At 41.2% G+C, this 11198-nt stretch overlaps 1 protein-coding gene across 3 annotated transcripts; it reads left to right on the forward strand.

Moving 5' to 3' along the window:
• Positions 1–257: 257 nt before the first annotated feature.
• Positions 258–4818, forward strand: LOC104921055 (protein unc-119 homolog B). Of its 3 annotated transcripts, none has more exons than XR_003462413.1 (6): positions 258–829; positions 1846–1959; positions 2179–2278; positions 2422–2594; positions 3578–3668; positions 4068–4172. XR_003462413.1 is itself a non-coding variant. In XM_027278834.1 (5 exons), exons 1-5 carry the CDS (start codon positions 598–600, stop codon positions 4178–4180), a joined length of 732 nt encoding a protein of 243 aa, XP_027134635.1. In that variant the 5' UTR covers positions 274–597; the 3' UTR covers positions 4181–4818. The 3 variants fall into 3 exon arrangements, 1 of the variants encoding a protein (XP_027134635.1); XR_003462414.1 differs by lacking the exon at positions 4068–4172 and adding an exon at positions 3779–3922; XM_027278834.1 differs by lacking the exon at positions 3578–3668 and having other exon boundaries at positions 274–829; positions 4068–4818.
• Positions 4819–11198: the final 6380 nt, after the last annotated feature.

The following is an 11198-nucleotide window of genomic DNA, read 5'->3' on the forward strand; positions in this document are numbered from 1 at the left end:
TCAACGCAGGACTTTTTCTTGTAACAAAGTATTTTTTCAGTGTAGTACTTTTACTTAAGAAAAGCATCTGAAAGCATTTGTGCAGCACGGAGCCAGCTGCAATTCATTTATCTGATGCAATACAATAAGTTTTGTTATAACAAGTGTCATGCAAGAACACCAACTCACCACAGCTTTCACCACAGCTAATTACATAGACTATTTGTCTAATCACAATCCAACCACAGCAATGATCTACTGGTTTTACCACGGTTATTATGTTTTATTATGATCATGGTGATTAGCAGCAGTAGTAGTTAGTGTTTATTTCTATTTTGAATTCATTTGTGCAGAGCTGAGGATACTGCTGGTGGCTGTCCATCGCCCCCTGGCGGGCGTTTCACAGAAACCCCTTTACACCCTCCTCTGGCTCACAGGACGAGTTGTCATGGCAACTGTACAGCATGTGCTTACAAAAACAAGAGCTTGACCGTTCACCGACACTTCTCTCGACACTCGACGTCCACGACGCCATCTTCTTCTTGTAGAAATTTATCGGCGAGGAAGACAGAAGACACCGGGGAAGAGGCAGAGGGTGAATCCGGGAGAGAGTCAACGATGAGCGGAGCCAAAGCCCGCAGCGACGCGCCTGTTGCTGAAAATGTCTCCGGCGGCGGGCACAGCACTGCGGCTCCTCCGCGGGACCGTAAGCCTGGCGGAGGGGTTCTGAAGAGGCTCAAGTCCCGGAGGAGCCAGGTGGACAGCAGGCCCGTCACGGAGGAAGACCTGCGGACACAGAGTGGGCACATCACACCGGAGGATGTGCTCGGACTGCGGGTGGCTACGCGAGGTTTGACTCTCTCTAATGTCTCCTGTTTACGATGATTAATGTGCTGAATGAAGTATATCTGAACACCATGTAACCAGAAGACGTGCACACATTACATAAAAGTAGAGCAAATGACGTCCAGTGAGCAGGCTTTGGCTGTCATTTGACTAATACTGACTAATACATTTTTTTAATCATATAAGAAAATACAAACTCGCTGTTTCTATTATTAAACGACGCAATAGACACTGGGGATTTAATAACAAGGAGGCTTTTGTGACGTAAAGGTTTTCTAAGCTCTTACTGTGACATCATATAGTTGAAAAAATGTTAAATGACATCACAGACACCACTGTGACATCACAAAATTGACCAGGAAGACCCCTTTAATATATATATATATATATAATATATTTATATATAATATATATTATAATTATATATATATATAGTTATATATTTTTTTTGTTGTTAATAGATGGTTACTTGTTTACAAATGTTGTTTTTGTTTGTTTGTATACTGGAGTATTGTAACAAAAATTTTCCCTGGGATTATTAAAGTATTTCTGATTCTGATGAAATCGGCTTAATTAAATAAAAAAAACCCAACAACAACAACAACATGGTAGATTCTCATCAGTGTTACCAACATCTTAAGCTTAACACTTATGTGGGAGGGACTATAAGGGTTTATGGCATTGTTAAATTGTGAAGTCATAACCAATAACACACATAATGTGTTATTGTTGTTGGCTTTATATGTGTGTGTTTCCTGTATGTTCCACAGTAGCCCCACAGTAATCATAAAGGCCTCATCTTATCTTATTTTATGGTTAGAGTGCGTACGTACATGTCTGTATATATACAAAGTCGCACAAGTCTGTGTACAAGCAAAATATGTGAGCGTTCAGTCAAGCGCAGTGCTTTGCATGTTATTTGTGCTTGTCAAAGTAGCACCCCGTCTGTGCTTTAAGGGTGGACATGTGAGAATGGCTTGAAAATCAGTGTTTGTATCTCCTGTCTGTCGTTGTTTGCAGGGTACCTCTGTAAACCTGAGGACAATATTTACAACATCGACTTTGTACGCTTTAAGATCAGAGACCTGGAGACCAGCACTGTCCTGTTTGAGATAGCCAAACCCCCACACACAGGTATTATACATTAGCCCACTCTTGTGTTCTGTGATGCAAATATTGACTATGACATATCTTCTGAGCACTTAAACATGAACGTACTGACTGTGATGACAGTCATGATTGTCTCTAAACATGTTGTTTTGTTCAGAAAACACCATAGCTGGTAATTTTGTTAAAAAATAGTCATCTGTGTGAATTATTTCAAATGTCTCGATCCCACGTTGTTGGTCTCAGAGGACGATGAAGAGAACCGTGAGGGAGACGCCAGCGCAGGCCGATTTGTACGCTACCAGTTCACCCCAGCCTTCCTGAGACTGAGGACCGTGGGAGCTACGTGAGTGACTCACACGCCACACCAACACACACCTCAGAGACACACTCACCTGTTTCACACACAAACAATGACAATAATTGCACCATTATCTCCTTCAGCTAGACACATCTCAGTCTCCCTTTTCTCTTTTTGTATCCAATCAGGGTGGAATTCACTGTTGGAAACCGGCCTCTGAACAACTTCCGCATGATCGAGAGGCACTATTTCCGCGATCACCTGCTGAAGAGCTTTGACTTTGACTTTGGCTTCTGTATCCCAAACAGCCGAAACACTTGTGAGCACATCTATGAGTTCCCACAGCTGTCTGAGAGCCTGGGTGAGTTAACTTTTCCATTATGAGGCAAATACGATCAGGAAAAAAACAAAGAAACATCCACATTAGGATCATATCACAAAGCTCAGGATAGATTGTGTCACCCTCTACAAATGTTGATGGAGAAGACTGTTTTTTATCTGTGTACAGAGCAAATACCAAAAGGACAGATCAGCACTTCTAATGACGTTTCCGTAAAAGGAGATTAGTGACTCTTTCCTTGTCATGTGTCACAGTGGAGCACTTAGCAAAAGTAAACATTACAATTGAGCATGAGTTTTGGTGTTGAGCTCATCGGCTTTATCTGATGGATGGATATGCCTCCAGCCATGTGACATTCATAATTCTGTTGGACTTCACATGCAGCAATTACGCGGTGTGTTGGATCACTTTATGCAAAACATTGCCCCACATTGTGAAATTCATGACCCTCATAGATGGGAGATGTTACAGTGTGTCATCATGGTGGTGACTGTGTGTCTGTCTGCAGGTTCTTGTGTACACAATAACACTTGGTAAAAACAATAACGTAGCAAGTGACAGTTACAGCACCAGTCCCAACTACAGTCTAGATGATCTGATTACTTTTACCTGCATCATAAATGTGCATCTTAATGAGAAAACTCCTGAAAGTATAGGTGTATCTTAATACAATACCAACATGCCATATGTGCAAAGAGTTATTGGTCGTTGCAATCGTTTCTCTGCTGCATACCGGCTGTAAAGAGATCCCTTCCTCGTGCGACGACACTGTAAAAAATGGGGATAAAAATCCACATACCTTGTTCTGTGTAAAAATGCATTTTAAAGCTCAGCTGGAGATAATATGAGCAGTTAACCAAATGAGGTAGGTGCCTTCATTATTGCCAGTGCGCAAACCACCAGGAAATATCACTTGATTTGGCTAATGAAGTCTCACATCAGCTGAGGCTGAACTTTCGGAAGTGTTTTTGCATAGAATAATGACTGTGATCTATATTTTGCAGTGTAGTAGGGATTGTATTCACGGCCAGTACAGCCTGGAGAGGAGGAATGATTACAGCAAGCCATAACTCTTGTCATGTACATAATGTGCGTGTGAGTATCGTATTAAGGAAGACATAAATAAATCTGGACCTGCATCACATAAAAACTTCATATAAAACCACTTACTAATGCATTCTTTGCCTCAATAATTGCATATCCAGCACCATTAGCTGTGTCGTGACATTATTATTATTATTGGAGGGATGGAATAGAAGTCCAAATCAAAGCTCTTCCCTCTGAGCAACAGAGCCACCTAAGAAGTATTTCAAGAGCCTAATCAATAATACTGACCCAATTATTTCAGGTACTTTTAGCTTTTATACCATCTGTTCTAATCCAGTAGTGTATAGTATTATAATATATATCAATTATATATATTATAGTATTATATAAATAGTAAAAAAAGCCTTTGTTTGGATTGTTGACGTACATGTGTTGTCTGTTTTTCAGTCCGTCAGATGGTGGAGTGTCCTTATGAGACCCGGTCAGACAGCTTCTATTTCGTCGAGAACAGACTGGTCATGCACAACAAGGCAGACTATGCTTATAACGGAGGACAGTGATGTCTGCCTGCTCGCATGCAAACACTCACACACACACACACACACAAACATGTGCATGCACACACGTACTCACATTTATAGATATACAGACAAGCATGCACATGGCTGAACAGACATACAGTTCATTCACACATACATGTGCACAAGTAGCTACAGACAATTGCCTCTTATGTTTGTAAAGATGAATTGTCGTTCTCTGACGTCATTTTCTGGGGGTGTATTAGATATTGCAGTCTCTGCTCTGATGTCCAAACAAAAAGAGGCGAATATATTTGTTATTATTAATTATGGACAAATCTGTTTTGAGGACTCTTGAGTCCATGTGACACGGGTCTCAAACAGACCAAATGTTTTTTTAAATGATGCTTAGTCTCCTCTTAGCAATTTTAAAAGTGTCCTGACACCCCTTCAACACACGCATGCACACACACTCAATCCCCAAGTGACACACATAGTGTTTACGCAGTGTTTGTCAGAAGCAGCTGTTCTCGGAGCTACCGCCTCCACAATCCACTCCAGACAATATCGAGGGAGAAAGAGAGAAACCATCCACAAAAACACTCCTGTCAAACACACATGGTCACTCCTGCGATCCCCTCCCCAATCTCCCACTCCTGTCTCACACTTACACGCACACAGGGACACGTCAACAATAGTACTGTATAAGATTTTGAGCAAAGATCTCTCAGATTATTCCTTTTTTTTTTTGTCGGTTTGACAGTTTTCTCTGGAAATATAACAGGCAACAGTTAACTGGAACCTTTGACTGCAACCAACCAAAAGACGATATCTTTATAATATCTGTATAATGATCGGTTGAAAAGAAAATTTCAAGTCATCAAAAGTTTAGAGAGCAGCAGAAATGATCTGATATCATGGTGCATGTGATGATATAAACAAAAAAGGACGTGACAAAAAGACGTGTAAGAAATGATCTGGTATTCAGTGTGGAAATAATTGAAAAAGATGTGTATTTTGTCCACTGGAAATGTTAGGCTTATTTATTTTATAGCCACATCAGTTATTCTTCTTTTTCATCTAAGTTTAATTACATGTATTTTTTAAATCATTCCTTTGTCACGCGCATCTTTAAAACATCAGAATCAAGTTGGTATGTCTGGAAATTGAGTGGTCTTAGATAGTGTATTTTCTCTTTGTACTTTGTAAACTTTGGTGTTTGGGGTTTAAAGGTGGTGTTTGTAAAAAATATACATAAATATATATATAGTTTGTAAAAAGTGATGAAATAAATGTACATTTTCAGATAAAAATGTGTGTGACGTTTCATTTTTGAGGAGAAGTTGAAGGTGCTGATTGTGGTAGAAGGAACAGTCCCAAAAGTGCCCACTAGGAGGAGTTATATTATAACTAGGTTAGACATGAGTACCACTGCTTTCAGATTAGTTTATGTTTGATTGTGAAAAAGCTCACTCCAGTTTTTATTGTAATGATGGGACATGTTGACATTCATATCTGATATCTGCTTAAAGCTGCAGATGAGGCCACAGTCTGATCCCTTTATGTTTGTCTATGGTTATGGTTTCACTGCAGAGGGGGCATAACAGCGATGATATCATTTTAATTCCACATCGACAGACCACATGTAATGAGCTAGCATAACATGCAATACATTTTGAAATTTGTTCAGGATTGTTACACTTTGATCATCCATTTTTTGGTGTCTTGTGGGATTTAAACCAAAATCTGAGCCTCTCTCTCTATTTATTCTTTCTCAGGCTGATTCTTCCTATCTCTGTGTTCATCTCTTGATCTCTCTTAGCCTCTCTCAGTTTCCAGTTCTCATGTCCAAAATCTCATGGTCTTTTCTCTCTCACCTTGCCTTTCCTTTTCTGTTTCTCTCTCCACACCTATGCAACTCTCCCTCCCTCGCTCTCCTGCTCTGTTTTTCCCTTTTCTTTACTCCTCTCTCACCTGGTAACCAGACCTCTGGAGAGGAGTGTTGAGTTTCCACTTTCCCAGAGAAGAGGACAATCTGAGCCACACAAAGACCCACAATGGACCCCCTCTGCTCTCTCCTCCCCTCACTCTGTCAGTGCACAGCTGCACACACACACACATACAGACACAGAAACATACGCTGAATTATATAAGAATACATACACCGTCTGCTTATTATTTACTCTTTCCTGTTTGCCTCTTCATTTGTTTTGTTTTTACTTTCCTTGTATAAATCCTTTCTGCTTACCCCGGTTCAGTCTCCCTATACATGTTGATGCTCTCACTGACACATTCAGTTGTATGCAGTCATGTTATCGCTTCCTCTTTACCAATACACCCTTAAGAAAGCTTTTCTTTGTTACATTGTTGATTTAATTACCATAAAATTGAATTGCATGGTTACATCAGATAGGGGCTTTGAGATCATTGGCCACACAGAATACACCCTGGCGACGTTTACAATAATGTTAAAATATTTGGGGGGAATTCTTTTTTTTTTTTTCACCTGTGGTGAGGCCCTGCAAACAGGAAGTGGTCAAAGGAGCAGTAGAATTACAGTAGAAAGGTCTATTTACACATCTAGGTCGGTAGGTGACCAACATTAGCAATTATTTGGAGTCATGTTTGTGATCGCCAGACAAATGTAAGTTCAGTATATACACTGTATCATCAAAAAGCTCAAAAAAACATCCATAATTCCACACACAGTTTTTCCTAAATAGTGAAATATCCCTTTAAAACACATAAAACCTAATGGTGTGAAGATCTAATGTGTCCGTTGCTGATTAGAGCGCAAAAGCAGGGCGCTCATCAGCTCGTGAGCTCATAAATCAATGTCCACAACCTTCCATCAGGCTGTAGGGCCTGCACACTGCAGCATGCAAGTAAAGCAGCTGTACCGTCCTGAACCACATGTTGGTATCATACAAATCTCAATGTATCCAGTTGACAATTAGCATTATGCATGTGCATAGACACACCCCACAGCAATAAATACACACACTTTCCAACTTTCCAGGGATGATTTGTGTGTTCCCAGGCCTTCGTGGAATACATTTCAGCAGTCAGTCGTGCATCAACACGCACGCACCGGAAACAACTGGACAGGTGGGATAAATCAGTCTCATTCTCCCCCCTCCCCCTTACATACTCACACACACACACACATACACACACCTATCTTTGTAACAGGCTTTCCCATATATCCTGTTCGGTGAATCACACCACATTGAGATTAGGAGTGTGAAGCACTGGTTTACTGAGGTTCCCCTGGAACACACACGCACTCACTCTCTCTCACACACACACACAGGTCTGCACTCAGGCAGGGGGACAGGGGAGACAGTGGTCTCCTATAAATAGCAGCTAGGAATGGCGTTGATAGGTCCTGTGAAAAGAAATGGAGGGGGGAGTGGAAAAAGGATTAAAAGAGATACACGGACGCAGTGCAACTCCACTCATTCGTGCGTGTGTGTGTGTGAGAGTGTTTGCGTGTGTGAGAGCGTCTAAGATACTTTGGAGAGAGGTGGTGTGGATTTCTTGCTATCAACAAAAATCTCTCTCTTGGACCACCCCTACTTAAAAAAACCCATCCACTCTCTCTCTCTCACACACATACACACTTCGTCATCCTCTCTTTCCTTTCTTACTCTGTCTCACTCTCCCTTTCTTTCCTTTTTTTTCTTACTATGTTTCCATCCTGCTCCAAGGCCCTGGTGTGAAATCCCTCACGTTTTAACACTACATTACCCGCAGCACATCGTACAACAAAGACATGATGAGTCATGGCACAGCCCCTCTCCTTTAGGTCGGCACGACGACGGTCTCAAAGATGATCGTGACTCCATCTGTATTTGTCATGATGTCATTTCCAGCAATTGCTTACTGACATCATCTCACCCCTGAAAAAAGGTCAGGGCAGACGTAAACCAGCAGCCATGGAGTGTAAATATGACGCATCAGTTTAGAAGTACAAAAAAGCTCATTTGTGATCACTGCTACCTTTTAAAACACTCCAAGAAAAATGTGCGTGTCACTTTTAAATGAACATCTCATTTTGGATTAAATGGATGCTGTAATTTAATGTCATGGCATGCAAAGCTTTGGAGATGTGAGAACAGATAACAGATAATTAGTTATCTGGGAGTTAATAATGCACTCAGTACAGCAGTGATGGATAGACAGCCCTTTAACAAACTGTGATTCCCATACCAATTTCCATGGTGGCAAGTGCAGTATTGACAATCTGTCTTTAAGTGTTAGGTCTCTGCTGATTTGCAACCAGAAGCCTTTGTGCGGCTTTCTACGCGTGTGTGTGTTTCCGTGTTTGTCCGCCCAACCGTCTGTGTGGTATTACACTGTAGATCTCCACTGCTGCTGCTGCTGCTTACGCTCATACAGCCGACAGACAGAAATAGTCCTGTGTCATCATAGTAAATAGGTTGTGGTCTGTTTGCGCTCGCAGGAAGCCTTTGGAAGCCTCTCGGAGCCTTCTAACTCCATCAGTCCAGTTTGTTTTGTGTGCGTACGATTAATAAAAGGTTAACTCAAACCTCAGTCAACTGTTGAAGAGGCCTGTAAATCTCCCCCACAATCTCTTCCTTCCTCTCCCTTTCTCTCCTCCCTTTGTCTCTCTCCCTTTGCCACACCTTCCCCTGGGGGATGGAGGGATTGTGATCGGAGAACGGAGGTGGGGCTCCTGGCGCAACCACAGGTGTGCTTGTTTCCTCCCTTCTCCTCTCTCATGTAATGATTTTTTTGGCTCGCCACCTGCCAGGTGGAAAAAACACCCACAGCAATTGGAGCTCTTTAAAATGGCCTCCTGGCTTCCGCTTTAAAAGACTTTTTTTGCTTGTTCTGTTAGTCTTTATCCATTGACAAACATTCCATTTATATCCTTTTTCGTTATGTATTGTCTGCATTCCATTCAATGAGATCTTCCTGGAACTACTTGTTGCTGGTTTACATTTTGCATTGCATGCAAATGATAGTTTCTGCTGAAGCACACAGTCGACACAGACACAGCTCCTAGCTTTTCAGAAGGCCAAAAGTTGCCTTTCTAACTCTTTTCTCTTAAATCCCCTTCTAAACCTTCTTTTAAACTGCCTCGAGGGTGGTAGAGAGCAGGTCCCAGGCCCTGGCAGGTCAAAGGTTGCTCACACACAATGGGTTCCCACTCAGGGTCAGCTGTGGTCAAAGAAACAAAAGCGATGAAGACTTGGAAAGGACAAACTAACACAGTGTTTTGAGGTGGCAGAGTGACAACAAGAGAGAGGGAGGGAGATGGGATAGAGCAAAGGCAGAAATTTAAAAAAGTGCAATGTGAGTTCACCGAAGACCTCTCTCTCTCTCTGTGTCTCACACACAGACACACATTTTGCTTTTAGACATGCTGTACCAGATTTTAAATCTGAAAATCTGTTGGCAAAGTTGCTCAAAAACTAGACGTCTCTGCCTCTTCAATTGTCCTCTTCACTTGTTTACTTTAAATGAACACTCACAAAATCAACTTACTTTTGTATTATAATCACCGGTGTTTTTGCTTTATTCTATTCATATCTTTTCCCATCACTCCAACTTGTTCAGGTCCCCTCCCCCACGCCGCTCTCTTTCTCCTCTCTTTTTTATTCAGTGCCATTGATCATGCATGCAGAAATTCAGCACGCCCAACCATGGCTCTAGCCAGGATAGGTTAGCTAGTGCAAAGCCTTGTCCTACATACTGTTCTCTCGCTATGGTCCACCAGGCCACAGTCACACCCTCCCCCTGATCTGCCTTCCCTCACTGACTCTCCCCCCTCTACTGCCATACACACACAAACACCCTGCGGCCCGTCTCAGAACCAGCACATGCCCGGATTCATCATGTGGTGCTGGGAATGTTAACTCATCAGTACCAAAAACCTTTAGTCAGGTGCAGAGGGAATCAGTATTACTTAGTTTTTTCACACACACACACACACACACACACACACACACACAATTGTTTAATTTGAAAGGCTATTCTGTGCTAATCAGATTACAGTATCCAAACAACAGAAAAATAAAATTCACAGCTTGTTACGTTTCATCTGGACCCCCCCAAAAAACATCCATTGTTTCATTAGTCTAAGATATTTAGACTTTTGACTGTTATGTGTATGCTTTGAGATTTTGATTTTCCTAAGTATCAAAGTCTGATGAATAAAGCAAGTGAACACTTTTGTTAGAGGTATGTGATGAAACTTCTCAGCTGACCAGGTTTTGCCCTGGCTGACTTAGAGGTAATGCTGCTAATCTTCCACTTAGCTGGTTAGGACGGCCTGTCACGTGGGTTGAAAGAGCCAGAGAAAGAGGGAGTGAGTAAGATCAGGTTTAGATGAGGGTTGAACTATGATTGGGCAAGAAATGGATGAAGTATGTCGAGTGGTGACCACAGCTGTTTTGGATGTGATGGATTAGGGATGAGAGCTGGTCAACAGGAACAGGTGGACCAGACAAAAATGATTGATAGATGGAGAGGGTTGATTTAGGTTTTTGCGGATGTGGTGTTGTTTATGTTGATGATGACTAAAAGAAAACACATGGTAAATAACAGGTGGATCTGACAAAAGGTGCAGTGAGAGTTGGACTGAGCAATGGTAATAAATATGCATACTATCACGTGATAGTACATGATACATAAGGATCATATCACATCACATAAGATCCATATCATATCACATAACATAACATCATACTTGTATGACTTCACGTGATACGACACATCACAACATATATAAGATCACATATCACATCATATACATTCACTTCATGATACATTACATCAGATAAGAACACAAAATCACATCGTGTCATATAAGATCACATTGCTTCTTATTACATCATACATAAACACATCACATTACATCGTATTAAATCACGTTTAAGATCACATAACATGATAAAAGAACATATATAAAATCAAACCACATTATATCATATTAGATCAGATAAGATCACATTACATCACGTAAGCTCACATAATATGAAATCACGACTCACATCATTTACAAGAATATCACATAAACACACACATAAGA

This window comes from Larimichthys crocea, chromosome VI (genome assembly GCF_000972845.2).
Source record: "Larimichthys crocea isolate SSNF chromosome VI, L_crocea_2.0, whole genome shotgun sequence".
In the NCBI taxonomy this organism is placed as follows: Eukaryota; Metazoa; Chordata; class Actinopteri; family Sciaenidae; genus Larimichthys; species Larimichthys crocea.